We start from the raw sequence: 19,354 nt of genomic DNA, 5'->3' as shown, positions 1-19,354 counted from the left end.
CCTACCAAGCATTTGACCATTAAAAGGTTATTTTATTGCTGGGTAATATAATTGAAGTCGAGAATCTAATTAAACAAAAAAAATCATTTAGAATCAAATTGAGAAAAATTATTATAGTTGATAAGTAAATTAGGTATTAACTTTTTCTAAAAAAAATTAGGTATTAACTCTTTTGTTAATTATCATTACTTTTATTTTTTCATTATAGAGAAAACAGATTTTCGAGGAAGAGGTCCCACAAATTTCACTTTTTCTATTTATATAAAATCATTTTTTACTTTCAGTTCCATTAATCTTGAGATACTTTGAAATTTTATTTTTAAATACTCATCATTATATTTGTTATATTTATTTACCACTCTCAAAATTTAACACATTATATTTTTTATGATCAAAATTATAGTAAATAATAATTGAAATACGTTACATTTTTATTCAAAATTATATCGTCTTCAACATTTTAACATTTATGAAGAAAGATAAACAATTTCAAATTGAAAATATGAAAAATTTAGATTGTTTTTTATCAAAAAAATTTAGGGGGGGGGGGGGGGGTTAGGGGGGGTTTGGTAAATAAAGGTTAGCTAATTGAGTTAGTGGGGTTGACTAGTTGATAATATTAACTGATTGTAGAAAAATGTTTGGTGAATTAGTTGTTAGTTGATAGCTTATTACATGCAAAATAACTTTCTCAAATAGCTGATCAAAAGAGCTGATTTGAACAGTTTTTCGAATTCTAGTGTTTTGGAGCAATAAACTGTTAAAAAAAAAACAAACTAATTAATCAAACACTTATATTAGATGTTTAACTAAGTCAAACAATTAATAATGGTCAAATAAATTAAAATTGACTAATAAACTAACTATGTTATCAAATAGGGTCTTAATCCAACAGGCTCCTTGTGCGCAGTAAGCAAATGTCTAGCCTCTGTGGTTCATGATTAGTTGAGTTACCATGATTTACATCCTCCTAGATGCTCTGTTGGGCCGGGGTGTGGGGGGCCATTAGGGTTGGGGTTCAACCTTTTGGAAAGAATGTTATTAAACAACGCAAATTATGCTGTGCAACCGAATGCACCATGCGCATGGTGCATACGATGCAAAACGACATCATTTTAGTTAAAAAACACGCGTTCCACTTAAAAAAGAAATTAGGTTCGATTCCCGGCAATAACATTTTTATATATCCATAAATTCATAACTATATATCCATAAATTCATAACTATATATCCACAAATTCATAACTATATATCTACAGTGAATGAATGAAGTAAAAATCCACAATGAATGAACTAAATATCCACAATGATTGAACTAAATATCCACAATGAATGAACTAAATATCCATAAATTCATAACTATATATCCAGAAATTCATAACTATATATCCATAAATTCACAACTATATATCCACAGTGAATGAATGAAGTAAACATCTACAATGAATGAACTAAATATCCACAATGAATGAACTAAATATCCATAAATTCATAACTATATATCCAGAAATTCATAACTATATATCCACAATAATGCTATTGCCGAAAATCAAACCTGATTTTTTTAAGTGGGACGCGCATTTTAGTCAAAACGACGTCGTTTTGCATCGTATGCACCATGCGCATGGTGCATTCGATTGCACAGCATAACTATTGATCAAACAGGGTCTTAATCCAAATAATTAAACACAAAAAAAAAAAGAGGAAAATATCACTTTTCCCCACTGAGTTATATATACTTATAGTATTTTTTCCCTCTGAATTATTCAAGTGAATGCCCCCCCCCCCCTAAAATGTTAAATGAACATATTTACCCTTAAAATAAATATTTCATTTATTTTTCTTCACCAACAAATTATGACCAGGATTTAGTTCAAATCGAAAGACACTATAACAATCAAACCGAAATATTTCAATTACAATTTAGAATCGAAACCTGATATTTAGAATTTATTAAAATCGCGAACCAGAACGGCCGGTTCATGTTTTGTACTAAAAAAAAAAATTACATTTATCGTTGAATTTAGCTATTTAAAAATAAAAAATAAAATTTTAAAATAAAGATGTTCAAAATTGCAAACCGGATCCGGAACCGCAGGTTCATGGTTCAGGATCAAATTTTTTCGATTCATAATTTTAATAAACTGAAATCCAAATATTGGGTTCTGGATCTGAATCATAACCGGAAACTATCAATTGATTGTTATAGTGTTCGGTTCAGTTCGAACCGAACCGTGATCATCCCTACGTATAAGTAATAATTTGTTGGAGAAGAAAAATAAATAAAATGTTTACTTTAAAGGTAGAAATGTCAATTTAATATATCGAGGGGAAACTCGTCACTTTTAAAATAATTGAGGGGACTAATGTACTTATATAAAAAATTCAGGAAAAAAATGTACTATATACATATAATTTAAGGAGAAAAAATGTCGTTTTTCCAAAAATAAAAGTCATACACTCAATTTAATAAAACAATATAAATTTTTATGAAATTGATTGCACTCGCTATAATAAGCAATTGAACATTATAATTTTACTATAAATAATATTTAAAATGGACAAATATGAAAATCACTTAATATTTAATAATCACGGAATATTAGGGTGGAGAGCGGAAATAAATCATTTTAAAATTTAGTATATATATCTATATACTCTCACAGGCTCTAGAGTCTATGCAGAAAGAATAATAAAAATAAAATAAAAAAAAATTAAGGAAAACGAAAAACAATTTAGGGAGAAAGAGAAAGCGGCGCAGCGGCAGAAAGGTTCTTCGAGTTAGGGAAGTTGCAGTCATGGGAGCTTTGCCTCCGGCGCCTCATTGGCTTCCGCAAGACGATTTTTTGCTTAAGAACGCCGCCGAGGTAACAATGGAAGAAAAAAAAAATCTTTTATTTCGTTTTTTTAAAGATAATTTCCAGGAAAAATAAATTTCTATGTTTAGCTCTTTTTTGGTGTTCGTTATTGGTTATTGTTAATTGGCTCTGGGTTTTCCTTCTTTCGTGTTTCTTTGTTTCCATGTTTTTTACTTCATTTTGTTTCTTGTATTGTTATGGTGAGACTGGAAACTGTTTTCCTTGAACTGTAATTTCTTGGTTTCATGGAATGTTTTGTTTTTCTCGGTTAGGAAAAGGGGAATTTTAATTTTTAATTTGTAGCCTTTTAGGTTTTTCTTAAATTGTTGTGTGCTTTGATGTTCTTTGGGATATAAATTCAGAATTGGTCTGTTTCATTAAGGTCTGTGTGTGATATATAGAAATGTTTGTGCATAGATACTTTACTTTGTAAGGGAAGAAGGATGAAAATTTAAAATAATTTCACTTGATTCACTGTAAGAAGCTGTTGAAGGTTAGGCAAAGGTTTCCTCTTAAATTGCTTCGTGAATTTGATCATTGTTTCATGGCGAGTCTTGGTGTTATTTAGAGCATTATGAAATTAATTATCTATTTAAGTGATATATCGTAGTTTCGAAGAGTTAATAGGGAGATTAATCGAGATTTCGGTTTCTTAGCATTGTTGTGAGGATGTGGAATTGACATAATAATGTTGTATCTTTTCCGTGTTTCCTTTTGTTTTAGGCGGGTGCTTCACTACAGTCGCTTGCTAAAGGTGCTGTGCAGTTTTCTCGGAGATATACTGTTCAAGAATTGCAGGATAGATGGAACTCTCTTCTTTATGATCCATTTGTTTCTGAACGGGCGTCGAGTGAAATGGTCCAGCTCGAGTGCTCTTTTGCGATATCGAAACTTAATAGGTTCGAGAATGACAAAGACGTTAAATCTGTTTCTGGGAAGAGAAGAACGGAGAGTGTTAGAAGCTGCTATTATTCTATGCGGAAGAGAGTCTGTAATGAAGCGTACCCTTCGATGGATATGAATTTTCTTACTGGGTCCAGTAATACGAGCGTGCCTCTACTACCAGACTGCGTCTTTGAAGATTCATTGGCAGATCCGTTCGGTGACCAACAGTCGGGATTTGATTTCATCGATAATGTTTTTCCTGATCTTGAGGTTGCTCATGAAAATGCTACTGGAGGTGTTGTAGATGCTACTTTTTTTGCAATGGAACACAATGATCACTTCATAAATAGCATCAACCTGCCCGAGAATGTTTCTGCCACGGGGCTCGAAGTCCCAGTCTTGAATTCACCGGTTTCAGATTGTGGCAAGTCATTTCACACATTTGGACATTCGCCTTCTTCTCAGATGCCGGGATGGACTCCAATTGAGGGAACTTCACCGGTTCTACATAACTTTCAGCTACCCAAGGAAGAACCGGAAATGATAAATGATTTCACGCTTCCTATTGATGGTATTATTCAATCAGAACCGAATGTGGAGGACCAAGTACCAGGTGACGGGGGGATTTCTACTCCTATCCCCGATGATCTCTTAGCAAAAATCGATTCTATTCTCAACTCGTCAATCGAGGATGACATGTTTCCAATGGATTATATCGGAGACGAGATAATTAATGAATCTTATTTGGATACTTATGGATCACTCCTATTGGATTCTCCGAGTGCCGAACAAATAGCAAACGAAAGTTTTCCTCTAGTATCAATTGCTCCAGACGAAAACCTTAACATTGCTCAACCCCAAGAATCAGCTGAAAAGTCTCAATACCATTGTGGTGATCGGTATGTAGAGGTTCAAATGCTATCGTCTGCTCTAAGTGTCAATCCCGCATATCCTGAACTTCGCAATGGAGTTATATGCTGCACGCTAAACACTGAAGATCCAGATATCCCGAGCAACGATGATGTTTTCCTTCCCATCCGGATGCCATCAACATCTTCGTTACCCTCTATGAAACAATGGAAATACGATGCAACTTTTCAATCAACATCCTCCTCTCTCAGAAATAGCCACACAAACAATAACGGATGGTCTGCCCCGAAGAAGAGGGAACAAAGTAATCACGAACAATCTTATATGTCTTCTCAAAAGGTTGAATTGCTGCAGCATTCAGGAATGGGTCTAAACCGTTCTGCCAGTGATTGTGGGGTTAGTTATGAGGTACCTAATAGTGGCACTGGAAACGCGATAAGAATGAATACAAGCTCAAATGAAGGTCCGAAGCCAGTGACTTCACCGAGAATAACTACAATATGTGCCTTGCCTGTACCTGCTAAGGAAACAATTACGCAAAGTGATCATGCAAAGAACCTCAATTGTAACCGCGATCCCCAGCCAGTCCCTCTGTGCTTGCAGAAGAAGACTGTTACCGTTAAGCATGAGCTAGATTCTGCTGATACTCTGCAAAAGAATGAACCATTTTGTGGTGAAATGGTCTCTCCAAAAGCAACAATCCCAGAGTCAAGCGCAGAGGCTTTACTGTTGGAGCAAGAAGATTTGCCCGGTGATAGTGATGAGGAGGACATACCTCACTTTTCAGATGTTGAAGCATTGGTGAGAAAAAAAAGGTTATATCTTCACAGGAATAGGATTTTATCGATGAGTTCAATACTAATGTGCTTTTTGCAGATCCTTAACATGGACCTGAGCCCCGATGACAAAGACATCTCCTTTCATAAGGAAGGTAGGTCTCAGTTCATTCTCATTTGGTCATTAATGTTTGCCCCTTTATTCTTGACAGAGGATTTGCTGATTTAGTTCATGATCCACCCTTTTGTTCTCTCAATTTGTAGTTGCAAAATATCAACACCAGCAGACTAAAAGGACAATCATGAGACTAGAGCAGGGTGCCGAAGCTCATATACAAAGAGTGATTGCAGCGCAAGGAGCATTTGCTGTTTTATATAGCCGCCACTCAACTCATTTTATTAAAAAACCAGAGGTATTATAGTTTTTTGACTTTTCTCTAACCATATGGTGACGGGGTGTTTGGTAAATAGCTGTTAGCTGATTGGGTTAGTGGGTTTGACTAGTTGATATCATTAGCTGATTGTTGAAAAGTGTTTGTAAAATTAGCTGATAACTAATTACATGCAAAATGACTTTCTCAAAAAAGCTACTGTAGTTATTCTGGGATGACATTTCACATTTGTCATCTGACTAACGTTCCTTTCTGATTTCTTCGTGACAACGCAAAAAATAATCAAATGAGCTATTTCAACCTATTTTGCAACGAGTAAAAATTACCTATGGAGAGACTGAAGTACCTTTCACTGCCCTTGTACTGCGAAACATAAAAAGACCCCATGCATCGGGTACAAATATTTTTTTAAAAAAGCTGCATCATGTGATAGGTGTTATGATGTTGTGTTCTTGAAGTACTGGATTAGATATAGATGTTACTGCTCGTTCCTATCAAACGACTTGAAGTAGCATTCTTTTCTTTATGCCCTCGCCCTTGGGCTTTCTAATACAGTCCAATGAATGGTAGGTTTTGCTTGGGAGGGGAACTGCGGAGACAAAAGTTGACATTGATTTGAGCGGAGAATGTTGTGGCAATAAGGTTTCTCGGCGGCAGGTAAACTATGCTCAGCCCTGAATTAATGATGATGGGTCATTAAGTTTCCATTGAATTATTTTTACAGTTTTAGATCTTTTTCTTGTCTTTTAGATTGAGGGGAATTGGAAAATACCAGTGTTGTAAAAGTCGGCCTAGGCTCCGACTAGGCGCTAGGCACCCCTAGGCCGAAGCGATTTTAGCCCTAGGCGGCTTTTAGTTGGTTGGCCGACTAGGCGCCCTAAGCGCTGAGTTGGGCGCATAACTCCGCCTAATTGGCGCCCAACTTGGCCGAGTGGTATTTATTGCCTGCTCAGTTGCTTATCTTCCATATTCCTCCAGCCATGTACTCAACTAACCATCTAACATATGTAGTTGACTAGTTTGTGGCCGTGGGAAAAGTGGAGACGATGTGCTCGTATTACTTAACCGCCTAGGCGCCAAGCGCCCCCCGGGTGCCCGACTAGCGCCTTTTGCAACATTGGAAAATACTTAAGTTTCTGTATTTGGCAATTATTAGAAAATTGATAGCAAATAGGAACGAACTTTTAGCAGAAAGCCAATTTATGGTAAAATATAGTAAGCCCTAATTTCAACGTTTGTTAGACTTCCCTCTACCTCGTTTATAGCTTAGCTTGTAAACGAGAGGTTAGTAGTGCCTTACTACTATGTCTGCATAATGTACTAATCCATTCTAATATTTATTTACTACCTATATAAGGCAATTATAAAGATCAACGAGGATGGAGTTTTCCTTTTGCAAAACGTTAGCAAACATCTGATCCGCGTCAATGGCAAAGAAATAGTGCAAAACCAAAGCGTGCATCTTACATCAAATTCTTTGATTGAGGTATGGCTTGCTTGCCCCAACCGGGGCTGATCTGTTTCTCAATAATTATTGCATGGACCATGGTCCATAAATAAAAAGTACATTTTTAATATACTAAAGGTACATTATTTATATACGTAAAGTACATTATTTGAGAGTACACTATTTTAATACTGAAAGTACATTATTTTATATATATACTATCAAATAATGTACATTCAGTACACAAATAATGTACCTTTAGTATATTAAAAATGTACCCTATATTCATGGTCCACACAATAATTTGCCGCTCTTTCTTGTTGTTTACCAATTGCCATGCCAATGCTTGGTGCTTGTGTGCAGGTAAGGGGGTTGACGTTTGTATTCGAGACAAACCAGAGCCGGGTAAAGCAACTTGTCGATGGGATGAGACGAGGAACCATGTTCAAGGAAAACGAAGATTGAAAAGCTGCTTGGCATGCCCTGAGAAGTGCCAGGTTTTTCGTCGCACTTCCAGCGCTTAAGCTAGATTGTCCCCTTCCTTTTCTCCCTTCTAACTCAGTAACTCTCTTGAATGTGTAAAGATAGAAGTTTTCTGTGTAATCAGTAGGAAAAATACTCTGCACCATTTTTTAATTTTTTTTTTTTTAGGGGGGTCAAAACTACACTTATCCTTTTATAAATAGTACTAATTTCAAGTTCTGTTATCCTGTGAAATTTTCAAGTGGAAATACCCAAAAAAAAAAAAAAAGAAATTAATCTTTGGTTCTACCACAATGTAAACTGCACAAGGAAGATTTTATGTAAAAAGCTCGACTAAAAAAGTCTTAATAAGAATTGAATTTGTGATTTTCACGTACGAGAATTATGTTTCACTCACTTAGTCATCTGATTCAGAGTTTTAGTTCTGAATATTTTGAGGTAGTTGGTGGAATATTCCCTCCACAAATCTTATTTTTCAGCTTGCTTGGAATTGACAGTAAGCAACAGTGGCATGTGATCTAGATCTTGGAGGAAGATTCATATTCATTCTTTTTTCTTAGCCTTATTTATTAACACATTAATGCATTCCTTTACTACCAATATTATATGTTAAACTTAATAGTTCATTATAACAAAAATCTTGAAATATGTCTCAATATACCTATCAGTTCCTAACCATTTGTACACTAGTTTATAAACTTATTTTGAATTGATTAACCAATTAAACTACTCACACACATATATGGAAGTCAGGAGAGTCGCTTTACATTGAATACCAAACATAGTAACCGACCAAACATAATAACCAGTGGAGACACCGTGTTGCTATACCAGTTATAACGTAAAATGTATGTAATGATAGATAATTATATCGATTTTTTTTTTTTGAATGTTACTAAGTCTATTAGATTGTAGTATTTGTTCAAATATACTTCCTCAAACTAATGAAGCACAAAGAGTCAACAACACCTCCACTGAGGCTCGATCTCATGACCTCCTACATGAGAAATGTCACATCTAAGAACAAGATGCTTGACAATTATATCTAGTTTTGATGAATATAAAATTGATTGATTTTCTCATGAACTCCTCACTATATCTAAAGAGTAGACACTAGAACAAATCTTAAACCCAACAATGAAGTTTTCTTTTGTGATAGTTTCATCTTTTCTTTGGAGTTTAAACTGCATAGTAGAATCCAAGACTCATCCAGGTGATATAGAGGTGCTAATGGATTTTAAAAACGGGTTTGACCCGATTTCCATCCCTCCCGGATCCTGCCTGAGTTCCTGGGACTTCGCCGTCGACCCATGCGACTCCATCTTCTCCGACCGGTTCACTTGCGGCATCCGGTGCGATATCATCGTCTACGGTTCAAGCCGAGTCACGGAAATCAGCCTGGACCAAGCCGGATACAACGGTTCACTGTCCCATTCCTCCGCCTGGAACCTCCCTTACCTGGATGTTCTCGACGTCTCTTTAAACTCGCTCTCCGGCGACATTCCGGTTTCCGTCTCCAATCTGACTCGTCTGCGCCGGTTCAGTCTCTCCAGGAACTCTTTCACCGGTTCAATCCCCGGCTCGCTCGGTTCGCTTCTTTATCTACAAGAGCTTTTCCTCGATAACAACCGGCTCACCGGTTCTATCCCGCCGAGTTTCAACGGGTTGGTGAGACTGAACAGACTCGAGCTTCAAAACAATAATCTCTCCGGCGAGTTACCAAATCTGAGTCGACTCGGAAACCTGTACTTCGTAGACCTGAGTGATAACTCAATCTCCGGCCGCTTCCCGGCGGTGTTCCCGAGGTCCGTCGTCGAAATCTCGATTCGAAACAACTATTTAACCGGCAGGATCGCCGGAAACGCAGTATCGGAGCTGAGGTGTTTACAAGTACTGGATCTGAGTCACAACGCGTTTTCCGGAAGAGCGCCGGCGGCGCTCTTCCGGCACCGATCGCTCCAACAGCTCACTCTCTCGCACAACAACTTCACGCGCTTGCAAGTCCCGGAAGACATGGGCGTTATCAGCAAGCTGATCGCGATTGACCTCAGCTTCAACAAACTGCACGGCTCCTTGCCGGAATTCATGGCGTCGCTGCCGATGCTGTCGGCGCTGTCGTTGGAGCATAACAAGTTCACCGGGACGATACCGACTCAGTATGCGACGAAGGCGGTGATTCCTAAGGACGGAACGGCGTCGTTCGAGCGGTTATTGTTGGGCGGGAACTACTTGTTTGGGCCGGTTCCAGGCCCATTATGGAGGTTGAAGCCCGGGTCCAGTAATGTCAGTTTAGTGGATAACTGTCTGTATAGGTGTCCTGAAGAGGTATATGTTTGTCAAGGTGGGATTCAGAAATCCCCAGTGGATTGTAAGAATTTTAGGCCCATGATTCCTTAATCTTTTCTACCTAGTATTTTTAGGTTCCCAATATAGCCTTGGTTGGGCCCGCTTGGACCGTGGTCCATACAGCTGTGTGTGTCACGGTTTAAAACGACGTCGTTGAATTTTATGAGTTAGAATAATGTAAATTATGAATTAGAATAATGTACTTTATGTGTTAGAGTAATGTACATTATATGTTGGAATAATGAAACTTCTGGAATAAAAAAATGTAGTTTATGAGTTAGAGTAATGTACATTATGAGTTATAAAAATGTATGTTGTAGTGAGTCGCTGAAAAAAAAAAATAATGCGAAACGACGTCGTTTTTTAATCACGGTCCACACAATAACTATTGGGCCCCACGTGCCTCAACTTATGTTTAAACGACTTAACTATCTCATGTGGTTGGACCCCACACACGTGGGCCAGTCAAGTCTACATTGCACCCTCGATCATGTCATCGAAAAAGTCTTCTATACTTGACGTGGAGGACTAAGTACAGTGGGGCGATATTTGGTATGCATATTCTTGGCTAGGTCTTCAATACCCATCTTCAATAAAAAAAAATTGTGTCTACCTTCGCTAAGGTCCCTTACATTTATGATCAGGGATTGAGTCTCACCCGCGACAATGAGAGGAGTTCCTTAACCTTTTGGAAGAATAATATAGATATATACACAAAATGAGTTGTTCCAATCCTAATGGAGGCAACCAAATATATGTATAGCAGACCAAATCTCAAGCTTTCACACAAGGAAATCCACATCTGATCTTGTGACTTTCCCAATTTATCTTTCCCCATTCTTTTTTGTGCACCAAAAAAGTGTTCTTTTGTCTTTTAGTTGATATTGAGTGGCTGCGCTGGCTGGATGAAACCTCCTACAAACCCTATTGCCCATTTTAAGGAATTTTTTTCTCATACTAAATCAAGGTTTGGTGAGGCACATCTTCTTGAATGATGTCCTAGTTGACCACAATAGTTTTTGGGGCTTGCCGACTAGTTTTGCACTTTTGCTTCCACTTATTGGGACCCAAACATCTTATCTTCATCACTTCAATCATGTCTTTAAAAAAAAAAATTAGAACCCTAATTTTGATACTCGTCAAATTGCCATTGTTAAGTGAGCCCTATATCACTTAGTGAAGCAGAGTTGAAATATATATGTCTTATGAACTTGCTTTTAGAAAAACTTTAACCATTTCAAATTAAAGTTAGGATCCAGATCAGTCTAAAAAATTGTCACCTATTTGATTGTCTTTTCAATTGAATCCTACGTCTTACACTTGTCAGTGAAGCAAAGCTTAACTATGTCTCGAGAAATTAAAGCTTTCAACCATGTTTTAAAAAAAGTTAGAACCCCAATCTTAATCGTCGCCAATTTAACCATATATCATATGCTTGTGAATGTGTGTGTGTGTGTGTGTTTTTTTTTTTTTTTTTTTTTTTTTTTGTTGTTATTGTTTTTTTTTTTTTTCAAAATATACCTGTTAAAGTTGAACTATATATATGCTTTTGGGGTAGTTTTGGGGTTAATAATGCAACAAATTATGTAACAGTGTCCGATTTCCATGCTGCTTGACTAGAAATAGCAGCTATATATGCAATTTGTTTTTACACATAAAAGTGCACCTTCTACTCAATCATTGAACCTTTTAAATTATTAAAAACAAATATCATGACTTTTAAAAAAAATATATAATTTGATAATCACATTAGATTTAGATTAATCTAGAGTTGAACGTGGAATTTTATTCAAAAATTCATAGGTTTACTATTTTATTCATTAGATTCAAATTCGATATCTTGATAAAGGAAAACTAAACTCCTTTCTAGAAACCTGATTTAATATGACGGAGAAGCAAAATTAAGAAGAAAAGTTCGAGTTGAGTGCTTTGTCAATAACCCTTGTTTTGTTAGTTCATACCATGCCTTTTTGGTATTCAACAATCACATTAGACCTTGATTAATTTAAAGTTACATTTATTATTTTATTTGCAAGATTTTACTCGATATTGGAAACGATCTCATTGGCTGCGCGAGAGATTGTAAAGTGGTACTTAAGTTGGAGTTAAACCTCCTCCCATGAACTAACTTTTATGGCGGAGTTAGGGTTTTGACTTGAGTGTCGCATCATTTGATAATCTTGTTAAGAGGTCGATGTATAGTTGAATGGCTCTTTAATTTTATGTTTTTGGTGGTGCTCATCTTGTCAATGGATTTTATGCAACTAAATTGCAAGCAACTTGTATGGTCTTTAATTTGGGCTAAAATTTATCCATCCTTTCTCATTTTATGTGTCTGATTTAGTTAATGAGGTTTGATTGATGTTATTTTTAATTTAATTTTTCATAATAATATTAAGTTTAGTATTAGTATATAGAATTATATATTTAGAAACTATATTAAAAGTACTATTTAGCACAAAAATTTAAATTTAAAAATATTTAAAAAATAAGCAAAAAAATAATTTGACTATTAGATAATAAATATAACAGATAAAATGAGATAGATGGAGCAAAACTTTCTTGCAGTCAATTTTTGTCACTGCCTTTTAAAAACTTGTGGTGTTCACACTTCTTTGGTCAATGAAATAAAAAAAAAAAAAAGGTGCAGGCCAAGAAGTTTTGTTCTCTATGAGTACTCTTAATATAATTATATAATTACTGACATTCATATTAAGTTGAGTAATTAGAACAAGGCTAACAGAAATTTTGTGAGCTTTTGAGTGAAGTGGATAAAAGAGAAAATAGAAGAGATCGAGTCACTGAGTCCCACTGAAAAAAAAATTAAAAAAATCGGTGCACGTTTTGCACACAAGTAACGCCTAGTGGACATGTGCCCGTTGAGCACATTGAGGGTGGTCGCCAACTCTAGCGACCTCCCTCCTCTTTGTTTTTTTTTTTGTTTTTTTTTTTTGACAAAAACCTTAGCACGCAAATAAAGAGTTTAGGGTATCTATGAGTTCTCATATCTAATGTATTGCTGAATTATTATAACTTACCGGTGTGTGGAGTGCCTATAAGAGCATCCCCATTAGATGTTTTAAGACCAGATTTTGAGGATTAATGGTTGAGGTGGAGGAGAGAGAGTAAGGTGAGAGAAAGTTTGAGTTTCTTGCAGTAAAATGGAGATTTTGTCAGTCAGGTGGGTCCTAGCAATTTTATTAGCAGCACTAATTTGCGCGTTGAAAAAGAAAAATAGTGTGCCCAGCGGGCGCGTTACACAGTCCCTTTTTTTTTTTTTTTTTTTTTTTTTTTTTTTTTTTTCATTTTCTCTTTCCTAATCACACCTGTAAAACCTAATCTTCACACTATTGAGGATGCTCTAGGCAAGCTAGCTATTTTATAGGGGGTAGGGAGCAGGAGTAGACTAGGGTTGGGTTAGTAACATGAAGCAATCAGCTAATGAGCTAAAGTTCACATGGCGATGCCTCCCTCACTGATATTATTTGAGTTCTATCACGTACAAAGGGCCACTTGAAGCTTAGATTATGCATAGAAGATCAGATAACTCAAATCACCCAACTCCAGGACGAATTGAAGGACTCCAGAATCCTCTGCTGTTTTAGTTGCCTCATCTTTGGGTTTCGGATAATATTACAAACAATGCTATTGACTCTATTACAATGTAGTATGTGTTCAAGCACAAAAAAGCTAATTACGTCTTCACTAAGACTTGAACTCATATAATTTCCTATATGAGAGTCCAACTCAAGTTCCATCTGAGTTCAAAGTGCTTGGCAGATTGCAATTTTATTCCTTTCCTTTTTCATTCACGGAGGGAGTGGTGAGAGTTTTTATTCACTTTCATTTTCTAGACATAATAAAATCATTATGACCATTAGAAGTTCCCTATTATAGCCTATTTAAAGTAGTTTGCGATGCTTTTGGATCTAATTTGACTACAGTTTTATTCTCCCAAAAGGTTAAATCATGGTAACTCAGCTGAATACAGAAACAAGACTTTTGCTTATTACGCACCAGGAGCCCCTCTCACTTTGAGAGGTTGCTCCCACACTACTGTTGGTGAGACTCAATCTCTGACCATTCTTTCCAAATTTCACCCTACGACCAATTGAGCTATCCATGCAGGTAACTATAGATTTATTCAATTAGTCAACTAAGATACATATCGAGATTAATAATGTTTGAATACTTTGATTCTCCTTTGGAGTACTAATGCCCATATTTTTTTTAAAAACAACAAATTCATTGAACTAATTCAAAAATACCATCAGATAAGTCGGGAGAAGAGACTAATATTTGAAATTCGACAATACAATTGTGAAGATTATGTCCAAAGTGGATAGACTGAGACATGGAGGCCCTTAAGATTAGCGCTTCAACTTTTTGGGAGAAGAAAAGACAGTAAAATAGTAAATGGGGTACTTTTGAAGCTAGGGGCAAATTATTGTGTGGACCGTGGTCCAAATAGCTGTGTGGACCACGGGTCCAAAACAACGTCGTTAAATTTTATAAGTTAGAATAATGTACATTATGAGTTAGAATTTTATGTGTTAGAATAATAAAACTTCTGAGATAAGATAATGTATCTTATGAATTAGAATAATGTACATTATGTTTTAGAATAATGAACATTATGAATTATAAAAATGTATGTTGCAATGAATCACGTAAAAAAAATTTACGCGAAACTATATCATTTTCGAACTCTAGTCCACACAGCTGTGTGGATCACGCTCCACACAATAACTATTGTTTTGAAGGTAGAATAAAATAGTGATGATCTCCATTCCTACCCAATTTCAACGCCACCTTCCCCACTATATATCTTCACCTTCTATCCCCACTAGCTTCTCTTCATCTCTCAACCATTCTTCTCTTCTTCTTCTTCTCCTTCAATTCTGCTATAATCCTCAGCATTTCCATCTTTTTGTTTCTTGAACAACAACATCTCAAATGAAGATCCAGTGCGATGTCTGCCACAAGGCCGAAGCTTGTGTCTTCTGTGTTGCAGATGAGGCCGCCCTCTGTCACTCCTGCCACCGCAGAATCCACCACCCCAACAACAACCTTCTTACCGACCACCATACCTTCTCCCTCCTTCAACCTTCATCACCTAAACACTCCCCTCTCTGTGATATCTGTCAGGTCAGAATCCTTATACACATATATATAATCACTTCTTTTCTTCAATTCTTAACCTTAGTGATGATGCGTCCCACTTTAATTCTGTCTTGTGACTCTAGCCAGCAAAGAACTGACTAAGTTGCAATTAACTGATCGACTAGTTAGCAGTTGAACTTGTAACCTTGAAGCTGAACTAACTGGGGCGGGGGCTACTTTCTTTTCTTGAATTCTTAGTCTTAATGATGATGTGTCCCACTTTAATTCTGTCATGTGACTATAGTCGGCAAAGAACTAACTAAGTTGCCTATAGTTGCACTACTGGAAATTATGAAATTTTCGACCACCTGAAAGTGATTTTAAATCGAATCTAAAGTAAAAAGTGGTCGGAAATAGTTATAAAGGTTTTTCCGGACGCCAAAAGTGGTCGGAACAATGCTTTTGACATGATTTTTGATCATTTTCAGGTGGTCGGAAATTAGATAATTTTCAGCAGTGTTGATTAGCTAGTTACCAGTTGAACTTGTAACCATGGGGCAGAACTAACTTTCTTTTCTTGAATTCTTAGTCTTAATGATGTGGTCTATATAGGTGATCGAGGAGGATTCGGGTTTTTATCTGTACGAGCTAGCTTTTGTGGGGTAATTAGGGTCTGGGCCGGGGTTGAATTGGCTGACAATGTTTGGTTTGATTGATGATATATAGGAGAGGAAGGCATTCATGTTTTGTCAGCAAGACAGGGCTATACTATGCAGAGGTTGTGATGTTGGTATACACAAGGCAAATGAGCATACCCAGAAGCACAACAGGTTTCTTCTCACTGGTGTTAAGATCTCTGCAACTTCTTCATCTTCATCTTCATCAGCAGCACCCACAAATCACACTCAAAACCCCACAAATATTAAGCCTGTTGTTAGTCCTTATGATGATGATAAGGGTGGTGGAAATGGGGAATTGATGATGATGACTAGTAGCAGCATATCAGAATACTTACAGATGTTACCAGGCTTCCATGTTGAAGAGCTTCTTGATTCTTCCTCTTATGGCTTCCCCAAGGTTTGAATTTCTCTCATCCTCTCTTCTTAATTATCCTTTTTTAAAGAGAGGTAAACCAGCTTAGACTGTCCATAGTTAGCGAGTTCAAACTAAAATATTAATAGGTCGCTCCGATTTGGAGTGAATTTTTAACCTTATAGCTACCCAGTGTTTGGGCGAAGGCCCGTGAAGGGACAAGTCCAGCACCAAGTGACTAGATGGATTGTTAGGCGAAAATCTGAAGGGCCAAATCCAACACCATGCCTCTCGAAAATGTGACAGTGTAAAAGAAATAAAGTTACATCTTCCTTACAAACTATAGCTTTTGGCACAGTAATAAACGCTTGATCCTAAAACGAAACTAACAGCCTGACTAACTTAAGTGGATTGCCCTCTTGTCCTTCTTCCATAAGTTCAATCATTAACACAGACTTGAGTCATTGAATTCAGTTCTTTTGTTTTTCTGATTGATGACTGTAGATTGGTGATGATGATAATGATGGGTTGCCATTTTGGGGTAGTGATGATCTTGAGAGCAATCTAATAAGCACTTTCACCTCAGAAATTATCACACCTGCAACTACAGTTTATGGTGGGCAAATTGGGATCAAGAACTCCATGGAAGCTGCAAACAAGAGCAGCAGAAAGTGGAGAAAAGATAACACTTCTTTTGCAGTGCCACAGATCAGTACATCTCCCTTCACATTCAAGAAATCAAGAACTCTATGCTAGCTAGGATATATATCCAGTGATGTATTATATATCAACCAAACATCTATAATTTTCTCCAATTTCTTTCTCATTTTCCCCACTTTGTAAATAGCTATGAATGAATGAATCAATAAATTTAAGAAATAAATTCGGTAATCCTCAAGTCACGTTCACGTATTTCACACTCTTGGTTTTATCTGTTGAATCACTGAGTCACCGTGATTTATATCATCTCAAATGCTCTGTCGGATCAGGATGTGAAAGTCGAGCCATTGTAATTGGGGATTCAAATTGGTGTCTGGATATGCATAATCTACTGTAAGTTTTTCAGAGTGGAAATTTAAGAAGATGGTGACAGAATATGAACCGATAAGGTGGGCGGTATGGCTACTCGGAATAGCCCATATTTTGTCAGGTTCACACCTAGAAATTCCCCTTGTGGGGGCATCAATTAAAATTCATCTCGATGGCTACAATAATTTGAAAACCAGTTCGTTGACTTATATTTTATAATTTATCACATTTATCAGTCTTCCGAACAAGAGTAATGGTAACCTTTAAGTTTGAAATTAAAACTTATAATTTGATAGAATTTAAACTATTATTTGTAATCTAACCCTAAACTACAATTTAATGAATCTCAATTCAGAATTTTTTATTTTTTTCCATAGAAAGGAGAATAAAACAAGAACTATAAGTCGTGTCCACGCCAAAAGGCGTTCGTAGTTTATAAATTGAGTGGAGAGTAGTTATGGTGTGTCGCCAATCCATCCATGCCACAACGATTAAATTCTATATGAGTGTTTTTGATGGAACATGTCTAGTCTTGGTTCAAATGTTCTTAAAGGTAACATACTAAAATCGAGAATTTTAATTATACAATTTGAACTTTAATTTGATTATGCATTGCTTTTGCCTTAATAACAGAATGGTTTACTTATTTTCACTTTGATAGGTTCTAAGTAGCACATAGACGTAGTTCCTTTTTTATCGGAGACACAGTTTAAATAATCATATCAAATTGAATGATAAATTTTCTCTTAACTAATATTCTAATTAAACTAATAATTATACTATATATTTATGTTTTATATATTATATGCTGAAACTAATCTTTATGTATTAGGGAGTATTAGATTCTGAATGATGCTTGGAGTTGCCATAACACCAAACTTAAAATACTAATTACAAAATTTATCAATTTTTATTTTCCTTTTTAAATTATTTTTTATTCTTAAAAAAAAGAAGAAGAGAATTTTGTTGTAAGGTATCTGTAGTAATGATCATGTTCCCATATGGTTATGATTTGTCCCTCATACCTGTTTTTTATTATTATTATTATTATTATTATTATTATTATTATTATTATTATTATTATTATTATTATTATTATTATTATTGTTGTTGTTGTTGTTATTGTTGTTGTTGTTGTTGTTGTTGTTGTTATTAATTAATTTATTTATTGCTGCAACTTCATGCTGACTTTAGCAAATTTTTGATTTATGAGAAATCAATGCAAACACGTAGCCTCCGGTCACTATCTGAAAATGTGTTTTAAGTGAAAAATATTTTGTGACCCTAGTCAATAAATGATCATGAGATAAGTCAATCTAAGTTGTGAAATTATCTATAACTAAATAATTCAAATTGAGAAGGCCAATAGACAATTCAATTCTCATGAAAAATCAGATTTGAAACCTTGTGATTATTAAACCAACTGTGTGATCGACTTGATTAGAGTTGCCCGGACTTTAACAAATCTTGAACTTATAACATTTGTACTCCTTAAGTAGAACCACAATTATTGTATGTATGTATATGCATGTTCCACATTAGTTGGATGTCATGTTTCTTTTTGTATATTATCTATTCCAAAAACAACATAGTTATAATCAAAAATCAAAATTCATCAGTTGTAAAACTTACACAATCAAAACATGTCAAAAAAGCAATCATCTTTTGCAGAAAAGATTATATAAATCAGTACATATACTAATCTGAAGCAAACTTTTTCCACACCCAATTGGTTCACACATACAGATTAAACACAACATAACATGCAACACAAATCAAAAAGCTCTTCAAAATCATTACAAACTTCAAATGATAGCTGACAACAATCTCCCTAGCTAGGCTCTATGCTAGGTGATGATTACTAGGAATATAATGACAATTGCTTCCATTCCCATCAATTCAGAATCAAATCAGAGTGTCGGAATTGAATTAAACTAAGCATCATATCAGTTCAGAATCAAATCAGAATGTCGGAATTGAATTGAATTGAACTAAAGATTGTACTCTAATCTCGAGAGTTCTTACTGTCTTCGACGACAGTGAGCTTTGCACATATAAGTGCAGTCATATAAGCAAGGTCCACCGCAGTGAAGAGGGCAGTCCAACCTCATCCCTTTGCATCTTCCATTGCCC

At 35.9% G+C, this 19,354-nt stretch overlaps 3 protein-coding genes across 4 annotated transcripts; all 3 read left to right on the top strand.

Moving 5' to 3' along the window:
- The first annotated feature begins 2,660 nt into the window (after window positions 1–2,660).
- On the top strand, window positions 2,661–7,940 carry LOC109152620. Of its 2 annotated transcripts, none has more exons than XM_019300260.1 (7): window positions 2,661–2,867; window positions 3,582–5,414; window positions 5,490–5,544; window positions 5,654–5,802; window positions 6,352–6,438; window positions 7,139–7,307; window positions 7,548–7,654. In XM_019300260.1, the coding sequence occupies exons 1-6, from the start codon at window positions 2,799–2,801 to the stop codon at window positions 7,295–7,297; spliced, it is 2,352 nt and encodes a 783-aa protein (XP_019155805.1). In that variant the 5' UTR covers window positions 2,661–2,798; the 3' UTR covers window positions 7,298–7,307; window positions 7,548–7,654. The 2 variants fall into 2 exon arrangements, with proteins under 2 accessions (XP_019155805.1, XP_019155804.1); XM_019300259.1 differs by having other exon boundaries at window positions 2,663–2,867; window positions 7,139–7,267; window positions 7,592–7,940.
- Window positions 7,941–8,744: 804 nt separating this feature from the next.
- On the top strand, window positions 8,745–10,216 carry LOC109152828 (MDIS1-interacting receptor like kinase 2-like). Its single transcript, XM_019300487.1, has one exon. It carries the CDS (start codon window positions 8,849–8,851, stop codon window positions 10,106–10,108), a length of 1,260 nt encoding a protein of 419 aa, XP_019156032.1. The 5' UTR covers window positions 8,745–8,848; the 3' UTR covers window positions 10,109–10,216.
- A 4,682-nt stretch (window positions 10,217–14,898) lies between these two features.
- LOC109152688 (B-box zinc finger protein 21-like) lies at window positions 14,899–17,059 on the top strand. The gene is made up of 3 exons (XM_019300338.1): window positions 14,899–15,205; window positions 15,887–16,237; window positions 16,697–17,059. The coding sequence occupies exons 1-3, from the start codon at window positions 15,014–15,016 to the stop codon at window positions 16,946–16,948; spliced, it is 795 nt and encodes a 264-aa protein (XP_019155883.1). The 5' UTR covers window positions 14,899–15,013; the 3' UTR covers window positions 16,949–17,059.
- The last annotated feature ends 2,295 nt before the right edge of the window (window positions 17,060–19,354 follow it).

This window comes from Ipomoea nil, unplaced genomic scaffold, assembly GCF_001879475.1.
Source record: "Ipomoea nil cultivar Tokyo-kokei standard unplaced genomic scaffold, Asagao_1.1 scaffold2480, whole genome shotgun sequence".
Taxonomy (NCBI): Eukaryota; Viridiplantae; Streptophyta; class Magnoliopsida; order Solanales; family Convolvulaceae; genus Ipomoea; species Ipomoea nil.
The sequence above is the reverse complement of the archived record's forward strand: the minus strand, read 5'-3'. Positions and strand labels throughout refer to the sequence as shown.

Excerpts from the sequence above, each read along its gene's own strand:
- LOC109152828 (XM_019300487.1), top strand. The coding sequence starts at position 8,849 with ATGAAGTTTTCTTTTGTGATAGTTTCATCTTTTCTTTGGAGTTTAAAC.
- LOC109152620 (XM_019300259.1), top strand. The coding sequence starts at position 2,799 with ATGGGAGCTTTGCCTCCGGCGCCTCATTGGCTTCCGCAAGACGATTTT. Across the intron at positions 5,545-5,653 it reads CATCTCCTTTCATAAGGAAG|TTGCAAAATATCAACACCAG; the intron begins GTAGGTCTCAGT and ends CTCAATTTGTAG. Across the intron at positions 6,439-7,138 it reads ATAAGGTTTCTCGGCGGCAG|GCAATTATAAAGATCAACGA; the intron begins GTAAACTATGCT and ends TACCTATATAAG.
- LOC109152688 (XM_019300338.1), top strand. The coding sequence starts at position 15,014 with ATGAAGATCCAGTGCGATGTCTGCCACAAGGCCGAAGCTTGTGTCTTC. Across the intron at positions 15,206-15,886 it reads CTCTCTGTGATATCTGTCAG|GAGAGGAAGGCATTCATGTT; the intron begins GTCAGAATCCTT and ends GATGATATATAG. Across the intron at positions 16,238-16,696 it reads CCTCTTATGGCTTCCCCAAG|ATTGGTGATGATGATAATGA; the intron begins GTTTGAATTTCT and ends TGATGACTGTAG.